General features: G+C 42.0%; 1 protein-coding gene across 6 annotated transcripts in view; it reads right to left on the reverse strand.

Moving 5' to 3' along the window:
- Nucleotides 1–2,499: 2,499 nt before the first annotated feature.
- Nucleotides 2,500–20,116, reverse strand: part of CALCR (calcitonin receptor) — a 178,744-nt gene continuing 161,127 nt past the window's right edge. For 4 of the 6 annotated variants that reach the window (XM_063324849.1, XM_063324850.1, XM_063324847.1 and 1 more), the window contains 2 exons: nt 14,154–14,195; nt 2,500–7,006 (listed from right to left, as the gene is read on the reverse strand). In XM_063324849.1, coding sequence (XP_063180919.1) covers nt 6,785–7,006; nt 14,154–14,195 — 264 coding nt within the window. In that variant the 3' untranslated portion in view covers nt 2,500–6,784. The remainder of the gene's footprint in view (nt 7,007–14,153; nt 14,196–20,116) is intronic. The other 2 variants (XR_010069828.1, XR_010069827.1) reach the window with 2 other exon arrangements.

The raw sequence follows: 20,116 nt of genomic DNA on the forward strand, positions 1-20,116 counted from the left end.
TTATTTCTGCGTGCCTCCTGATCAGCCCCTTTCATCAGCTCAGCATTGTTTTAGCAAGCTGAGAAATGCATTGCAGCCAGACATTCCCATCGTGAGCCCATCTGGTGCGGGAGCGGGCAGACGGGTGACCCTGGTTGCCCGCGCTCCATACGGGTTCCCCAGATAGCATTAAGGTAGTTGAGAGGCTACATACCTTCTCTGCCCCACAGTCTCTCCCACTTGTGACTGATGCTTCGTACATTGTGTGGCGACTATGGGTCACTCTCTACCTGAACATGGTTCTTATAATAATGCATTGTATATATATTCATATATATATATTATATATATGTATATATGCTACCTAGAATTTCCAGATGTTTTCCTGTTTGTGGCTTTTATCTAACGTTCATCTTCTAAAGAGCTTTTAGATGTTGGGGTTTTTTGGATGACAGGATTACATTCTGACAAAAAGAGAAAGGTAATGTTATTCTGCTCCTAAAGATGCTTCATCTGCGTGCTCAGACTTTTATCCCTAATTTAGTTTTAAATCTGCACCTACCATTTCCATAATTCCAGTGGTCTGTTGTTTTTTTTTTTAAAACAATGTGGGCCAAGCATCTGAATTCTATGAACCAGTTTGGATTAAAATGCACACTTTCCAGTCCGACTTGTGGTGAGAACATCCTGGACCAACAGCGAGTCAACATAAGGTGCAAACTTTAAAGGAGAAACATTCCTTCTGAAAACGTCAGATGCACAGACTGGGGAGGAAAGAGTTGTTGTGGTGGCTATGATGAGGTGGGGAGAAATGCAGGGCAGATGAGGGAAGGAGCTTTTATCCCCTTGACTGTATTTATGCAAACTAACATCACCAGCACTTGGGAATGGAGGGGTTCATTTTGTCACAGTGCTGCACGTCAGACATTACAGGAAGCGTGACCTCCTGCAGTCACTTCTCAAAGCTGCATTTGTTCGCAGGGAGAGAAAAGGAACCAGATTCTTAAAATCAGCGTAGGCATAAGATCCCCTTTAAAATTGACCGAAGATACTTTTCTTTTTCCTCTTAAAGATAGGCTTGTGAGATCCTGAAATTGGATTATGAAGAAAATCTCAAATGGCAAATGATGAGAGTTAAGTACCTTCCTGCCCCAGCAGAGCACTCTGCCCACCTCTGCTGCTATAAAATTACAGAAAATAAGTCTTGACAGGAGTTTGATAGGTCATCTAAATGGTCCCTCTGCCAAGGCAGATGAACACGGCCTAAATCATCCCCAACACTCTCTGTGCTGATCTGTGTTTCACGAGACTCACATACAACACCCTGGTTAGTCATCTTACCATGATGCTTTCTTTTTCTGCAGCAGTGTGACATGTTCAGTAATGATAATCTTCTCACCACGTGATTTTACTGGTTAAAACAGCTGTCCTTCATTAGGCTGAGACAAATTGAAATGCTGAGAAATTCTTTCTTTTATTTTCACAAAGATGCTCTGAGTACTCAGTAAAGGGGTCCTTAAATATAGATTTGTGATTCATCTGGAAGTACCCACAAAATTCTGTGCTGCACAGAAACATCTGCAGGCCATGAAAAGGATACTTTGAAATTAAACCTTACGGGTACCTTAATGACTACGGCTGCCACAGAACTATAGGTGTCCAAGCAGCATGACTCTGGCATCATCCTAAATCTCGGGGCTGGCCAAAGACTTAAGTTTCACTAGATAGTTGACTAAGGAGCTGATCATGTTCTTCATCCCGATGTAGTATCACTGCTGGCCGATGACATTTGCTGTGTAGGATTCATACTTCCATTTTGCCAGGTTCCTCTGAAGCAGCTGTTCGTGGAGAAAGTACAATGGCATATTGCAATGGCCCAGCTGCCCCACGAACTCAAAATTCCCAGTTTGCCACTACTGTTAGCTCAAAATCTTCCTTTTTTTCCCCCCCATGTAGCTAGAACTGGTTCCAAACTGCACATGGTTGGGCTCAGGTCTTCTGTGGTGCCAGAGGGCAGAGCGCAGAGGGTTGTGGGCTCACACACTGCACAGAGTCTCACTGGCTTGGGATCAACTACTGTTTCAATGTAAATGAATTTTAGTCTACAAATGCTTATATTTTTGAGCAGCAATCAAATAACTATGCATATCTAGCTTCACGAAGACACATCTGACTTAAAATTCCAAGCACTGGAAATGCAAACACCTTCACATTGTTGGTGTACAGGATTTGCATCTTTGAAAAATGGCTCAAATTTTTGTTTTTTAAGGTTGGCAAAGGATGGAGGAGGATTCAGGAAAAGAGGATAGATATTCACCACATTTGCATGGTTGGTTTCATCTCAAAACAAAGTTATGTTGCTACGTTATAAACGCATGAGCACTTTGTAATGGCAATAATGTCGGACTTTTAATTAAGGTAGCGTTATTGCTAAGAATTTTAATACAGAGAAAATTGTCTGTTCTACCTTTGTTGCTGTTTTATTTCAGCTAAAACATATTTATTAACTAAATCAAATAAAACACAAGTCTTACTTTCAGCATCCCATGCCACAAAAAGTCTTTTAATTTGTGCTGCGTATCTGTAACTAGTAAGGAATAACAACCAGCATCTTTCTGATACATCTAGTTGCTCAAACAAAGCACACACATAAACCCTCCTGACAGAGCAAACGTTCACTAAACTGGGTTTTCCTGTGTTGGGTGTGGTGTTTGAGAGGAAATAGATACTGCGGAGTTGATTAATATAAGGTTGGTTTCCTCTTAAAATACTCCTTGAATCCATGGATTCAAGTGTCAGCTCCTTTCCAACTTTTTGATCCACTGATACATCAATTATGCATTTCTTCTGTTCCTGTGAAATGTATTAGAGACAAAACACCCTACAGCCAAGACACTGCAATTGTCAAGGTCATATCAGCATTCACGATATTATGGTGTATGGTACTACGTATAAAGCAGAGAAGTGACATTTACCTTGTGTGCGCAATGACAACATTTCAAAACATCTTGAGATGAAGAAAAATAGCATTTTCCATTGGAAAATATTCTGATTAGAAATTACTCAGTAAGTATCTCTCAAACAAAGCCTTTCCTGCAAGGCCCAAGGGTGATGACAACCCTAAATTCCACTGAAACCAAGGCTGCCCTAAAGACTGATGCAACCACACAGTGTTTCCACCACCTGAAGCTCAAATGAAGATCCTAAACCCCGTATTTGGCTTTTCAGAGCATTCTACTGAAAAGAGCAAGAAAACATCATTAGTGAAGAAAGAAAAACAACCACTACAATGGCAAAGCATTTCCATTTTGTACATCCACTTGAACATAGTAGACTGTAAAACAACTTGTACTTACATGTTGTAAACATGTACATTATTAAAACCAATGTGTTCATTATTAAACTCTCTGTATTACACACACTTCCTTTACAATCAGATCATTTGTGTCTTTAGAAACTAGGAATGCCTTCTGGGAGCTTGCTGGGGAAGTGTGTTGTGCCCCAAAGCTATTCAGAACTATAGCATTCATAGCAGAGCCACCTTGTTGTCTTTAATGACTAAATCCTCCACTTCCCATTGTTCGCTGTTAAAAGAAATAGCGATACATGATATACTGTTGTCCGAAAAAATAACCGCCTTTGTATTCCTTGAAGTCTGAAAAATAGGTATGTGGCTTGAATGAATGCATGGGATCGTACGTTCTTGTAAATGTTCCACTAGATTAATCATGCGATAAACCACAGCATCGGCAGACAGTTAGTTCTTGTTCCCCATCTCCTCTCTCTTGTTCTACAGTTCCAGCACCAGCAACTCAGTGCTCGCCTCATGTACGGAGAGTGGGAATTTGGTCTCCTCTCACAGAGCTTGGTTACGCCTGTCCCTCATGAGCTCATCCCTGGAAGGGTCTTCTCCAGTGAGATGGTGTCTCATGTAGGTAGACGTGTACAGCGGAGTTTCATTTAAAATTTACACATGAAGAGTAAAGCTTAGGGCCTAGATGTGTCAGTGAAGAAAAAACTGAGCCTGAATGAACACAATATTTAAAAATGGTTTCAAATTGCTAAGGATGAAATTGTCTCCTATTTTCGAGGTCTACGCCGAACTGTGTTGCATAAGTCATTCCTGAACACTGAAGAGAGTGTTGTCCAGCTCTGGAGTCCTCACCACAAGAAGGACATGGACCTGTTGGAGCGGGTCCAGAGGAGGGCCACGAAGATGACCAGAGGGCTGGAGCACCTCTCCTGTGAGGACAGGCTGAGAGAGTTGGGGTTGTTCAGCCTGGAGAAGAGAAGGCTCCCAGGAGACCTTATAACCCCTTCCAGTACCTAAAGGGGCCCTACAGGAAGGATGGGGAGGGACTCTTTATCAGGGAGTGTAGTGATAGGGCATGGGGTAACAGCCTCAAGTTGAGAGAGGGTAGATTTAGATTGGATATCAGGAAAAAAATCTTTACTGTGAGGGTAGTGAGGCACTGGAACACGTTGCCCAGGGAAGTTGTGGATGCCCCGTCCCTGGAAGTGTTCAAGGCCAGGCTGGATGGGGCTTTGAGCAGCCTGGTCTAGTGGGAGGTGTCCCTGCTCATAGCAGGGGGGTTGGAGCTAGATGATCTTTAAGGTCCCTTCCAACTCTAACCATTCTGTGATTCTGTGAGAGTTCTTCATGGATCATCTAAGTCAACAGGGATTTGTTTGCTAATTTCAATAGAATCTGAAATAGATTATCAAGGTTTATGGCAGGACTAGTTTATGATCTCTTTCTATGGGAGTCTCTAAAGTGCTTTTTAGCTTGTGGCATACAGACTGTCCTGCAGGCCTTCCTCAACACACCTGCAGGGTTAGGGCCTCTGTCTGTACCCTCCAAAATTACCTCAAAATAATTGTTATCTAGCTCAAGTGCCTTATTTCAGTTTTTCTCTTCCCCTTTACTATCTGACAAAATCTGGATTTAAGACTATTCTAATCCATGATATTTAAGTACCTTATGCAGTGGTAAGGAGAAAATCACTATGGATGGAGCCAGCAGCAGAAATCCCACACGAACGGAACTGCAGTATAAAGAATGGCATCCTGTCTCTTCCCATTCACGTGCCACGTAGGGCAGTATTTTTACAGCTCCCAGGCCAGGGCTGGTATTTAGACATTTGAGATGAGCAGGTGTCACCACTGGCACTTGCAGCTGCCTCTTCTTCTGACCACGTCTTCCTGCTTGGGCTGGGCTGGAAGCATCAGATGCAAGTGTATTAGCAGGGAAAGCAAAGGGGGACTTCCTTCAAAGTTAAAGACCCTGATGAGTATCTTGAAGTTGTTAGTATTTGAAATATCCCATGCACATCTCAGCCAAAGGCAAAGGAGTTTTTCAGAGGACAGTTTTTCAGAGATATGCAAGATGGAATGACTTTATATTCACTAAACATTTTGTGCATAAAACTCCATAGGAGTCACAGCCCTGCGAGGCACTGGCCTTGCTGCTTGCAGATTCTTTGCAATTAGCTTAATGTGGAAAATTCATCTATTTTATTTCTTTTGTGATTTGCAGAACTTTTGGAGTGACAGTACGGTAACTTCTAACTGCAAATCAGCTTCTCCCTGACCTGATTTCTGCCTCAGTAATCACACAGAGAGTCTAATGATGCTTTGAATATGTGATAAAAGTGCTTATTACTCACAAAACTGTACATTCATCATGTTTTCCTGATGACAGACTCACACACGAAATCATCACCTTCAACAACTAGGGACTCAGAGCAGCAACCAGATTCTAAAAATAGATGCTTCCTGTGCTAAGACATTAGTTTTGCATCTCTTACCTGTGATCCTTTACTGCCATGATCATAATTTTATTACAGAGGCAAGCATTCATCTAGCCTTCATCTCAGAATGCCTATTAAAGAAAATAATAATTTCCAAACAAATTTCACCGTTTATTCAGAGTGAAAGGATTGTGCCTTAATGATGAGTTTCTGGGCAGAGTAATAGGGTGACAATTTTTCCTATAAATAAATATTCTTGAACTACCAGTATTGTTAAGCAAAAACTATTTTGAGATGCCTCCAGGACTTGTATGAGGCAGCCTAAAGAACCAGTCTGTTTCGCTGAGGGTGTTGTGAATTTGGTATGCAATTACTATTTTATCTTCATCTGTTTTATGCACTTGCTAATGGGATGGTAATATTTTGGGCTATCTTTGGGGGATGGTAATATTTTGGGGTATCTTTGGGGGATGGTAATATTTTGGGGTATCCTTTGGAGATCATCAAGCTTTGAATACTTTGGAGTGACTCTTTTTCTGTTCATCTGCTTGATTTGTCTTGCAATGTGCAAAATCTTTTAAGAAGTCATCAAGCTCATTAAAAGGGGAAATAAAGGACTCCAAGCCAGTTACACCTTGTGAAAGTTGATAGCTCAAAATCTAGCGTTAAAGAAAAGTACCAAAAGCAAAAACTGCTTAAAGTTTCCAATTGCCACATACTGCTTCTTTCTTTCTGTTTGCTATGAGCTACCTGGCACTGTTACAACTGACTCTTCATACAGCCGGTAGGAGGAGATGTGGAGATGACACTGTCTGGTGAACAGGTCCATGTTCACTCCATGCTGCAGCGTGCAGGAAGAAACACTATTTCCAGGGCTGTGTCACGCTCCCTCTGTGCCATTGCTGCCAGAGGCTGCTGTGGTTTGAATATGATGTGTCCTTTCACCTGGTCTTGCCCTCTGCCATAGTGGCTTGGATTTCCACACTCCCACCCTTCTCCCCACTTTGTTCACAAGCAGAATGTGAAATGATGTCTTTGCGATGGCTGGTGCTGAGCTAGGCAGACGTCTCTCCAGATTTTAATGCAACAAGTTCAGAGTCCTCTACATATCTTCCATTTAACTGTTCATTGTTGGAATCGTGATGGTATAGGTAAACGGGGACTTCTGTGATTGATGTCGCAGTGTAGGAGGTAGACCGCGTGGAGCAGTGCTCTCGGCGCCTTTGGCCCCACTGGGTTTTGTACTGTGTCCATTGCCTCTTCAAAGCTCCTTGTACCTGTTAAAGAACCACATAGTTAGGGTGAGGCATAACCTGAATCCCTGTAATTGTAGCATTTTTTTAATTTGCTGCAGGAATTGAAAGAGAGAAAGAGAGAAAGAAAGAGAGAAAGAAAGAGAGAAAGAAAGAGAGAAAGAGAGAAAGAAAGAGAGAGAAAGAGAGAAAGAAAGAGAAAGAGAGAGAGAAAGAGAAAGAAAGAGAGAAAGAGAGAAAGAAAGAGAGAGAGAAAGAGAGAAAGAAAGAGAGAGAGAAAGAGAGAAAGAGAGAAAGAAAGAAAGAGAGAAAGAAAGAGAAAGAAAGAGAGAAAGAGAGAGAGAAAGAGAGAGAGAGAAAGAGAGAGAAAGAGAGAAAGAGAGAAAGAGAGAAAGAGAGAAAGAGAGAAAGAAAGAAAGAAAGAAAGAAAGAAAGAAAGAAAGAAAGAAAGAAAGAAAGAAAGAAAGAAAGAAAGAAAGAGCGAGCTCCAGGTCTAATTCCATCAGGTTCAGTCTGCCTCTCTCTTCTGCTTTGCTCCCAGCTCCAGAAGCAGAAGTTACTCATCTCTCGGCCTTAACTCCCTCCCTCCCAACCCCATGGCAGCAATTAGTTTCTGCAGTTGTTGCTGCTTATGAAGAGTGGGTATGGGTTAGCTGTTCCCCTACCTAAGAGGTAGATGTGGAACAGATGGTGCACGGGAACACAGTGGGATGCTATGGTAGAAGAGGGAACAGGAAGGAGGGATGAGGATTAAAACCCATCTGAAGCTGCAGCTGGATCCTTGCCCCTGGAATGGCTAATGCATTGTGATCCCTGAAGAAACCTGACCTTGAGTAAAACTGGCCATGAATGGCAAAGTGTAAGTACACTTCAAGAGCTTGCCAGCGCTCATTTTGTAGAGGGGAAGAGTTAGAGGATTAGTATAGATAAACAGAGATTTTGTTCCGGTAATTTAAGAACAGGCCCTGTGCTGGCAAACAAATAGCATTGCTCACAGCCCTCTGCATAGGAGAGAATTCCAACCTTTGGACATTCGTCTTCTAGGAATAAAATATTTTATTCAACATTTACATTAAGAGTGTTATTATATATGGCGCTAGGATATGACTTAAGCTATCGAGTCCTGCCAGGGAATAAGAAGCCCTTCTCCAGCTGCACGTCCAGGCGTGCCGGCACTTGCTAGCTCCTTCCCAAAGGAAGCACTGAGACATGAGCAGTGAGCGGGCAAACCCTGGCTCCGTTCATTCAGATCAGCGATTCCAGCCAGCAAAATGTGAGAATAGGAGCAGTTTGCCGTAATAATCTGCTGTAAATGATCACCCCTCCAGAGGAAGGCAGAGGCAGGTGAGGCACTGCGATCACAGCTGAGCTGGACGGTGTGTGTCATTTTTGCTCAGGGAGTATTCTGAAGTCACTCTCTGGGCTCTGTGCAGAACCGTATCTTTGATTCATGTAGATGAATCTAAATGACTTTAATATTTCCCAAGTCTCCACAGTTCTAATCACTCTATTAATATGTATATAGTAAAATGTTATCTACTCACCACCCACAGCTGCCTGCAAGAAAGCCGTTTCATGTCACATAAGGACAAGGCTTCATAAGGAATTGCTATGAATCTGAGATGCTTACTGAGTGTACGGCAGGACTACACAGCATGCCAAGAATGGATATTTCAATTGCTTTGGCTTTTTATTTTTAATCCAAGACACAAGCCAAGGTATGAGGACTGATGCTATAAATCCTTACTCATGGAAGTAGCTGCACTGACTTTGGTATGACTGCTTTCTTGAGTAAACAAACGTTTGCTGGACTAGTCCTTTAAAACTAACTGAAAACGATATCTATGCCCAGTTTCCAATATTAGCTCTTTTTTGCTATTGTTTAGCTTAAGACAAAGTAGTTAAGAGTTCTTTTCACCTGGAGAAATGTATTCCTATTTGCCTTCTCCTAACGCATGAAGAAAAGAAAACAAATGGCTGAGTGTAGGTTAATTAGATACCAAGCACAGAAAAGGCACATGGCTACAAGGGAACTTTAATTACCGGGGCTGTGAGCAAAGCTTACTGTGCCAATATTGAGATTTAAAGTGAAATGGCTGCATGCAGAGATGTTTCATATCACACCATCGCCAAAGTTTATTAGTGAGAAAGAACTACTGCACGAGAGTAATGCAGTTGTAGCACATGATACAGAAATATTACACATGAAGTAAACCCTGTAAAGATTTTAGTCACTTTAAAATTGCCTTTTGATGTTAGAGTACGAATGTTGTAGCTCCGTCACCATAGAAGCTATGGGGAGAGACTGGAAGAAGAAATCTTCAGAAGGATTAAGTCAGTGATTTTTCCCCAATATCACACTGGGGCAGGAGTTCCTGTGACCTACAGCTGGACACAATGAGGATAATGCAGAAGTCTTGGGTGTGCCCAGCAGCTCTGCCTGGTCGCAGCCATCTCTCCAACGCTGCCACCGCAGTCATTAGTGCCTGCAGCCACTGCGCACCTCTGGCCATTGCCTCTGCCCCTAAGTATTGAGTGTGTTTGCATTTCACAGCAGTTCATCCATTCAGATTAATCTCAGTGTCTTTAGTTAAGGTGGGAAGAACTTGCTCTTACAGTCTGTTCCTCTCCTGGCCCTGCTTCCCCTGCATAGACCCCAAGGCTTTGATTGCTCTTGCATGGGGAGAGGAGCTGCTGTGAAGGCGATGAGCTCTTGCTGAGCTCTCAAACTGCTCTCAGTTGAACTGGAGTTTGATGGGCTACCAGGTTAACCATAGGTCTGGAGATGATAACACGGTTAACCGAAGGGGGAAGAACAATGTCACTGAGCTTACAAAGCCTGCCGTGAGGAGCTTATCGTTTTGTTCTCAGAAGGGAGTGACACTTCAATTGTATGTGTGGTGAGGGAGAGAACAGGCACATCCCCTCCAGTTCAGCCCATGATTAGAAGTGCCGTTAGTCAGGTTTAAAAGGCTCCATGGAGCAGTGAGAGCACGAGGTCAAAGCAGCTGGGTTTTTGCTCTCCGCTGAACTGCTGGCCTGTGCAAGAATCTGGCCACAAATGGATAATGGATAGTACAAGCTGCTGCACTTGAGTAAAACAACGTGTTAATCTAGATTGCCACGATTCCAAGGATCTCAGATGATCATAATTCAGTGCCAACTAAAACTGTTCATGCACGGATTTTAAATGTGTAAGCAGCATTACTGAAAATCACATGCACAGCAATAATATATTAACGACCAAGGAGGCTCCTGGGGACCGGGAGGGGCAGGGCGATGCCTGCCGTGCTTTCTGCTGGGATAGCAGATGGAAGAAAGTAAAGTCTAAAGAAACAAAGAGCCTGAGTTTATTTACTCAGTCCTGCTCTTCAGGACTTAAAAGGTTTTTCTGTTCTCTATTAGCCATTCATGCCTCTTGGCACACAAGATATATGGCTGACTTTTTTTTTTTTTTTTTTCCAAACAGACTTTCCATTTTGTTGGCCAGTCTTGCAGTCTAGAAGCAATCTCAAGCCTGGAAATATGGTCTGGTGAGCAGACTATTGCAGAGACCTTGTATCATCTGTACAACGCTGTTGTTGTTGGACAGAGAAACTACAGTGCTGCTGGACACTGAGATTTTCTATGAAAATGCACAGGAAGATCTGTCAATTTAAAAGTCCAAAACAAATCTATTGTTTACGTGTTCTTCCACATGAATGCAGGCACCAGTACAGCTTCTCATTACTATTTTTGTATTTCTTTCTATAGATCGGCTCGTGGTGCTAAAGGGAGGTTGGTGAGGTAGTAGGCGACGAACGCAATATAAAACACTGTCAGGTGGTCCTGAGTTTAGCATTGTTTGTCCTGGCTAAACTTTATGTAATTCATCCTTGAAGTTAAATATTCCAGTAGGAAAAAGTAAATCCCAGAGTATCCAGGCCCCTGTGGTGCTAAAATTAATCTCCTTGCCCCACACTGAATTTTCTCATGAGACATAATTTTGAGCTCTATAGCAGCAGGTCTATACAGCAGCTTGGAAACAATCTCCTACCATGACTGAAGACCAGACTGTGGCTTTGGTCTATGTCATACTGCACACAGCAAGACTCGGGGAAATTATCTCTGCTTAGTTCTCTTGGGCAGCCAAACTCAGACCAGCGCTCCCTTTGGAAGGACCTAATGCCATCTTGGCATTAGTCTGTTGCTGCTTCTCTATAGGTTTTGTGCCTTATGTATCTACACCTTGTGTAACTGCAAGAATAAATGGGACTTGCAGGAAGGGGATCACGATCCTCTCATCCTCTCTTCTGGCACAGCCCAACACAGCTACTCTAATACATAAACTTGCTTGATGTTTATTGGTAATGTGCTGATGCAAGTAGCACCAAACTGTCTTGAGTCTATATTAGAGAGGTGTCTGCTTTGGCTCTCTGGCCACTTTAGCAGGAAATTCTACAAAAAACTTCCCTTATTGTCCAGTAAATAAAATTTCCTACAAGAAAATAATGAGGAAGTTTCTCAGCATCCCTATCATTGACCATGTTGGACAGTCTGGAGTCTGCAGCAAATACAACAATTTTAAAAATGTGTGTAATGATGAAAAGTACCCAAGCACCAACAAAAATCACGCTCAACATGTCTGAGAAACTGGAATCCCCACGGCTGTTTGCTCTTACTGCCTGACACTGATGAAAGTTTCTGATCAGCGACTCTATCAAGGAGTCATTAATTCCACAGGCAGTCTGCAGCTACCGGAAGGTAGTTAAGCCATCCATGTGATTATTTATGGGTTAGGGTTTGGGTTAGGGTTAGGGTTTGTGTTAGGGATATTTCTACTATTCAGGATTTGTATCCAGACCCTGCATCTTCCACCCACATAAGGAATGGCTGGCTGCTATTGCAGCTTCCTAACAGCAGCTCAGTGAGTGCAGAAGTCTAGACCGCACAGCATGCCTCTGAGGTTGGACGTCTGAATATCATGTATGAATATAGTGTATTTTCTTTATCCAAATGTATTTATTCTGACTTCTAAATTAATTTAATACAGTATTTAATGAACAAAAGAGAGCTGCATATTTATTTTAGACTAATCTTCATTCCTGGAACGTGGCTTTTAATTTTCTGCCTAGTGCAGTCTAGTTTAGTTCATATGACGGGTAAACTCATTCATACCCTGCAATCTAATTTTGAGTTAAATGATACATATGGCCATGATGTTGGCAAACAGCTGTTCCAGATCTGTTCGTCACTGGGTAACCTGCAAATTGTATTCCTGGAGTTGTAAAGGTGGATATGCTTCTCTGACATTGTGGCATTGCCAAAAGCACTTAGGTATGTTTCATCACATAGCTCCAGTTCCAAAGAAACAGACAGCCTTTAAGATAGTTTACATTTTCAGTGTATTTTCTTGCTGCCTTTCCTCAATTTTAGCATTGCTACAGCCTTTCTCGCCACAAATCCATACGTTCTCATTAGAGTTGGAGAATTACAGAGGAATTGACCTTTTACTCTAAAGCTATAAAACAGTAAGCAAATTTGTTCTGCAAAATCTAATCTGAAAAAAATGGAAGGCAACACTGGTGAGAATGAAGAAGGAAGAAGGCAATGCTGAAGACCAGGATTTTGGGGTAACACATTGTTTGGAGGCAAGCGAGGACAGGCTGGAGCGCTGCCTGCACCGAGCTATGCAGTCATTCCTATAGGGAGAGGATGCTTCAAAAGTTGCCTGGCTGGTCTCTACTTTCTCCACGCCTACCAGGGAGAACGAGAAATCTCTCTGTGTTTCCAGGGCATGGAGAGTGGACTGTGCCAGAAAGTTATGACAGTAAGGGAGAATGAGAAAGCCTGCAGATCCTGGGGGTATAAAAGTGATAGGAAAAAATTGCTGTACGTCTTTCCAACTTTTTTTTAATTGGACCCATGAAACCATGATTTTTACGGTTATCATTTTGTATTATGTTCTGGTGTCATTAACTGTTCACCTTTTGTTATTTTCTTTTATTATCCCGAGAAGCCGTGCTACAGAATTACAGTCAGAGGCCTCTAATTGTTTCTACTGTTGCATTTTTCTGTACATTTATGCAGCAAGCCAGCCAGAAGCCAATGTATAGCTATGCCATCCCAAAAGTTAGCAAACCAGCTAGTAGGACCTTATCAATAGATAATGTGCTTCAAGTCACTACGAAAACATCCGCATGGTCACATCATTACTGGGAATTCGCTATTTTCTAATAGTACACAGGGATAAACACGAGCATGAATATCTCTTTTGGTTGACATACTGAGTGTTAGCATCACAAAGCTCGCTCTGTACCTAAGTCACCTGCTCTGGATTAAAAAATAACTTTTTAAAGGACTTTCTGCCTTTCCTAAGATATGCGGTGGTTTATTTTGCTACAGTTGAATGCTCCTGATGTATTGAAAAAGCATTTTTCTGCTAACCATCTTTGGAAAAATGGCTTACTGTAGGAATTTAAATGGTTCTTGACATATTTTAACCAGCTATTTCTTTGTAAAAAAAAAAAAAAAAAAAAAATGTAGTGAATTGGACCTAAAACCAGCTCTAGGTATCTAAAATACCGATCCAGCTGTAAAAGAATGGGAAACAGCTTTGCCTCAAGGGTTTTTATTTCTCAGTTACTACAAGAGAAACACTGACTTTAAAAAGGCCAGTGCTAATCCTCAAAGGAGTGAAAGTAATTGCGCTCCTCCAGGCTCCTCTGCTCCGACACTGCTACTGGTGACGGCACCTCCGCCATGGCTCTGGGGCTGAACGCAGCACACGGCTCTCCAGGACAGACCCCCGAAGATCCCCACTGCTTCTTATGGGCCTTTTTGGTCCTTCCAGGCAATTCTGGGGCAGGAAGGGAAGTAGAGCATTTTTCTCCTTTACTTGGACCTCTGTCTCAAAATTGCAGATAGCAGGGGGAGAGTCTCACGCCTGTACCCCATTTGGTGCCATCTGCTTTGTGAAGGTAACATTCCTGATTCATCCGCTCAGAGATATTCAAGTCACATAATATTCTGCACAGAGCTTTCAAAACCGCACGCTGCTGGTTGTACATACAGAGTAAAAAGCTACTTTGTGTGGTTTCGAAGTAGCACAACATGCTTCATTTCTGCCTTAATGAACAACAAAGTGACTATTTTTCAAATTCTGTTCATTTGCTGTATTTCACATGCTTACCTCACCATTGAAGAAGCAGAATATAGTTGCCACAAGTAAGCCCTAAGAGAAAGGAAAAGAGTTTAGGGATCAGAATATACAATTTATTTTTTTTGCATTCCTTAGGAATTTGGACTTGGAGGGATACAAAATAAAAACATTAGTCCACTTCCCCTACATCACCGACACTTCACCTTACCTGCCCCTCATTCACAGTTACATTATTACACCCATTTTTGTCTTTTCAACATGTTTTTCCATTTCGTTCTATATTACTAGCATTTATATATTATCTATTTTGTCTATGAAGTTATTTTTGTACAAGAGGCCTAGAGAAGGAAAATTAAATGGTGTGTAAGGCAGATATCTTGCTTACAGGGGAATACCACACTGGTACCGACTTTGCTGAAGAGACGGCAGAAGAGCTGTGTCCTCCATGCTGCCGCTCGTTTGTCAGAGTACAGTTACCCAGTTACAAGTGTCGGCCAAGGAGAATCCAGCTGCCCCAGGAAGGCTTTAAATCAAACTGTATGTCAGGGTAAGTGAGCTTGTATGTGGGGCACCACGATGGATGGTGGGGATGTGAAAAGCGGTATAAATGGTCAGGAAAAGGGAAAAAAACCCCACAATAGGTGAGTTAGAAGGTAGGGGCAGAGAAAAAGAAGAGAGATTGCAGATCAAAGCTTAGTCCTAAATGGCTTAAAATTAATTTAATTATTGCCACAATTGTTCAGATAATATTTCACTACTGCTACAATATTAAAAAGGGCCAAGCCAGGGACATGAGGTGAGAAGGTGTGAAATTAATAAGAGAGAAAATTCTCGCACACAGAGCCTGCCATTCAGAATCACGTAGTTACTCTGGTCCATGTTCTAAACCACACTCGCTCTTATTAAAATAGCATTACATAGCTTCAGTGGGAGCCAAATGCCTTCATTTTACATTACTTAAAGCAGTTATTATAAACTAAACATATGGCAGTTTGTGAAATTGAGGGGAAAACTGCAATACAGTAGTTTGTGTTCCCATGGGCTGCTTTGAAGAGCTTTACAGCTGTATCTTTTTTATAAACCTTAATTTAACTGATTACCAGTTAAATTGTAGCTAACACTTTGTAAAATGTCTTGGACTCTCAAGTGTATATTTTGGACCACAAATGTAGGGTAAGCAATAACTATTTTAGCAAAATGCTTATATGTTAGAGATACATAGGCTGGTTTGAAGAGATGCCGACCACCTGAATTTTGGCAATTATTTTTCTCCAGTAAATCTCTTCTAATGCAGAATTTGTAATTTGACATGACTTCAAATATGAACCCAGTAGAGCATGTGCAAGGGGGAGGAAGAGTAGACATAGTGAGAAAAAGAAAGTTTCTTTTCATGTTTTGGAAAAACAGTGAGTATTCTCAAAAAACTCAAATTGCGGTATACAATATGTGATGCGCAATAGTTTGCCCATAAGCTGTGGTTTCAGAAACACCACAAAGCCAACCAAAATCTTATGCCTCTAAAGCAGGACTTGGTTAGACCACAGATTCCTAAATAAAAAAGTTATGCAGGGGGAGCAAATGTGTCACTTCCTGGTGCCCTATCTTGATTTTCTCCTGCTCTGTGTGTGCTATATTAATTTTCAGAGTCTTGCAAAACAAGTTCAACCTGCAGTTGAACTACCAGGTACACGGGCTCAGCAGGGGTCTCACTATTTTGCTAAAGTGTGTTTATATTAACAGCAGTCAGCCACGATGGGAAATGAAATGGATCTTGATCTCATCTGGGGGTAGAGATGCACGATGGATGTTGCATCTGAGGCACGGCAGACACAAAAGATGCCAGGAGGAGAGAAAGAACCAGAGAAACTTCTCTAAGTCTGTTCTTCAGTGCGAGTGTTTCGGGGGAATTTGGGAACTGCGGTTCACCTAAAGGCAGAATTGAACCTGAACTGCTGAAGTGAAGTCATTTTCCATTTCAGTTCCTGTATGTTATTTGAATTCCTCTGTTACATTCTGCAATTGCTCTACTTTTGTTGGAGAGCATAGTTCCCTTAACTGATGTTTTCTCCAGACAACTTCTGACAGAAAAGCTAAAGAGAAAGCTGTGGTGGTGCCCCATATCCCTTCAACTCTTCCGGTCTGGAATGAGCTGAGAGCAGATCTGGCTCCTCACTATTTTGAGACCACGGATGTTGTACATGTTCTGGCTGAAGAAATTATTTTCTCTAGTTTGTCCCATATAGGTCTCACTGCTCTTCTTCCATCAGCAACGGCCCTCTGGGCTCTGCCATCTATCTACTTCCATTTCTATTTCTATTTCTATTTCTACTTCCATTTCTATTTCTAGTTCTAGTTTGTGTTTCTATTTATTTCTATTTCATTATTTCTATTTCTATTTTTATTTCTATTTCTATTTCTTATTTCTTCCCATTTATACATAATTTTTTGACGATAGTTCAGAGTACTACTGTTATCTTCAGCTGTAAATCTCCAGAGATATCTGTAGGACATATCAGCTTTGTCTCTTCAGATCCAGTTGGGCTTGGGATGATGATAATTTTACAGTAGTTCTATTAAAACATGACAGACTGGATGTAGGTTAATTGTTTCATGTAAGACCCACAGGTTAATTTTCATATCTCTCTGACACACGCCTTCCATATTCTCTCTAACTGCTGCTGGTTTTTGCTTAGGGTGCAATTCTCGTTGAGGATGAGATCTCTAGGTCAGTTATACCTCTCTGCCACTGTGTGGAGTTGTTAAACTGACCTGTGATATATTGTCTGCTGAGAGCAGGATAGCACTGGCTGTGGTATTGAAGGCAGAGATGAAAAATACATTTATTTTGAGATTAAGGCCTTTAACGACTTCTGAAATTCTTTATTTCTGGAATTGTGTGAAGACCAGATGAATGTGGCTTTTGGCCGAATCATGCCTTAGAGACTGTTCAGAGTTAGCAGCTCTCAGACCTTCATGTACCTCACTGACCCCATAGTGAGTTTTTCCCTGTGTTTAAGTGCCTATACTGGTCCAAGGACATTCTTTGCTTGACAGGTATTTAATTTGTATCTAACTCTCCCAGAAAACCTGAGTGTCTTGAAAGAAGTTCCAGTAATTTGCTCAGGTTAAAAAGAAACAAACAAAACCCACCTATGCAGATCCTGCAAATTTACATGGATTTCTGATACCTCAGTTGTTTTTCTTCTAGGTTATGTCTCCATAAAACCAAGAAGGCATATCTATATATGCTTATTCGTGTTATTCATGAGGATGTCTATGGCATTAGTTTCTGCCACAATTACACGCTGTGTTTACACTTCAGTGGGATGACATGTTCATTATTGGTGGTAGAAGATGATGGCACACATACTTGTACAGATGGGCATAATATTAAAAAAAAAGAGTTTCTGATTCTCTGTGTGGGCTTTGGTCCATGTCCATTCACTTCTCACTTCTGGATCTGAGTGGACAGCAAAAGGAAAAAAAAAAGGTATGGCCAAAGTTCTTCATGGAAGTACTTCCCATTCCTATCTCTCTCATTTCAGCGGAGACAAAGAGCTTTGAGAAAAACAACACTTGAACTTGATGAACAACTTCATCATCTTCATTCACAGCACATTCATACAGCATCTCTGAGGTAAATGACTGCGCTATAAAGTGTTCATTTGTGTTAGGCTAAAAAAAAATAAGCAAAACAACGAATGTGTGTGTGCAGTTTCTGCTGCTACTGAGGTGGGGAGATTGTCAGGAGAGGGCTGAAGACGGCAGCCCACCTGCTGCGAAACGAGGGAGACATCCCATCAGTGAAAGCTCACACTTACACACTTTGCTGCTTCTCGTGCTCTCTGCTGGAGGTTTCACTACTGTCATTTTGTATATAATTTTTTCCTTCAAAAACGGCACTTTATAATATCCAGCTTTCAAAAAAAACATTTTCCTCAACTTTTATTGGCTCAAAATATTAGGAAGTTTTGAAATTACTAATAATGCAAAGAAAAAAGAAACAGGAAATAAAAAACCCACTTATGTTGTCAGAAGCAGTCCTATGACCTTAACTTTACACAGAAAGAAAAAATGTTTCTGGTTTGGCATCACAGACAATATTTATTTCCCTTTAAATGGAGAAACAGATGGAATGAATACTTTCTAAAATGCATTGAAATATCTTACTAGTTTTAAGAGGCTACTTTCAAATGGGTTAATCTTGTTCTGCGTGAAGCTGCAGAGAGAGTTAAATTTACAACTTGGAGGCAGGGCGGATCTATATGTGACCCAAACCCATGCCTAAAAGCTACAAAACACCCCTGGCACAAATGAGGCCCCTGTGGGCTGGATGTGCCTGCCTGGCAGGGCGGGTGCTGCAGTCCTGAGGGGGCTGCTTGGAAGCTGCTGAGTGACACAGAAGTAACCTTACTTGAGGAGAAAGAAAACTTTGGTTATTCTCCATTTAATAGAAAAAAAAAACCCCTTTATTTGCCAATAAAAACCCTTAGAGGTTTTTAAAATAAAACGAAAATAAAATGCTGATTAGCATTTTAATTTGTCGATAGAGGCGGACGTGCGTATTTAGGGCCACGGTCAGCAAGGTATTGAGAAGGAGAGTAACTTTAAGTGCTTACGTATTGCTGTTGATTTGGGGGCTATTTCTCCACTGCACCAAGCGGACCTCCATGGCTAAATCTTCTCTGGCATAGCGACAGTGCAACGTTAGGTAACGTGATAGCCTCCACAAACCCAGCTAGATGCTGGAGGGAGAATTTTGTGAGAGGGGACAGCTGGTGGCAGGAGCTTGCAAGCAGGAGTGCGTTAATCTCTGGGCTTGTTTGCGAGCATCTGGAAGGGGTGTCTATGTGTGGGACTAACTGATGCATCATGGGGTTACTGCATTTTTCTGCTCTTCACTTTTTCTGGTGAGGCCTCTACTATGGACCAATGTCAGAGATCAGAAGCTGGATAATGGGATGTGCTGGCTGGTAGTAGACCCTCTGACTCAGCACCGTGATCTCTTTGCAGCCTGGGACCCCTCAAAAGATGCCCAGTGGTTCCCGGGGTGGGGGAAGTGGCAGCGGCAGCCGCAAGGGCCAGCGGAGGCGCATATGGCCCTGCCAGGGTGTGAGGCATAAGCCACATCTCAGCACGGAGACACGAGTGCAGTTTTGGTAGGAGACAGGGCTGCTGCTGCTTCACTTCTCTGCAGGAGGCACCCTCTTTGCCCAGCTGCACCATTCCACCTTCACTGCAGCACAATGGGACTTTTCAGGCTTTTAAGTGACAGAGGTGTTTTCACGACAGAGGTGTGTGTAAGGAGGCAGAGCATCCTGTACCACAGTGTTTTACACCCCGAGGAAGACTGCATCTTTCATGGGCTTTCAGCATCATCTAACAGGCTTTTGAAAGCCAAGTCCTCTCGGAAAATCTCCAACTCGCTGGCTGTTCTGGAGCGCAAATGTTTGCTTTGAGGTGCCTACTGTAGGAGCACTGTTTAACAAGCAAACTGCCTGTTCAGCAATGCACCTACAGCATCCCCCTCTGCATAAATTACTCCACTTAAGGGCTGAAATAGCTTTCTTTCGCCTGGTGCAACCTTCATTTCAGCACAGTCTGGAGACTGAAGAGCTGATATTGGTGATGGTGAGGGGAGACACTAATCTCTGCTTTTACAGGATCCATGGAAGGCTGGCTGGTGGGGCTGGAAAAGTACGTGCATTCATATTTGCAGCACAAAAGCCAGTCTTCTTTTTTTTTTTTTCTTTTACACATATGCTCTATAGATCTGTTAAGAAGAATTGGGTCTATGTGGTGAAACAGACACAATTTGATACAGGGGAAGTAGAAATACAGAGTTTATGAATTGCTCATATAACCATATTTGAAAAAACACTTCGGCTTAAAACAGTGAGCACTGATGACAGTACTGCAAAAAGGGATGGACAATTCAAAACCAGGCTGGCTTCTGTAATTCCAAAGTGACTTCAGTAGAGGAAACCTAGCAT

The sequence above is a fragment of the Chroicocephalus ridibundus genome, chromosome 2 (assembly GCF_963924245.1).
Source record: "Chroicocephalus ridibundus chromosome 2, bChrRid1.1, whole genome shotgun sequence".
NCBI classification, from domain to species: Eukaryota; Metazoa; Chordata; class Aves; order Charadriiformes; family Laridae; genus Chroicocephalus; species Chroicocephalus ridibundus.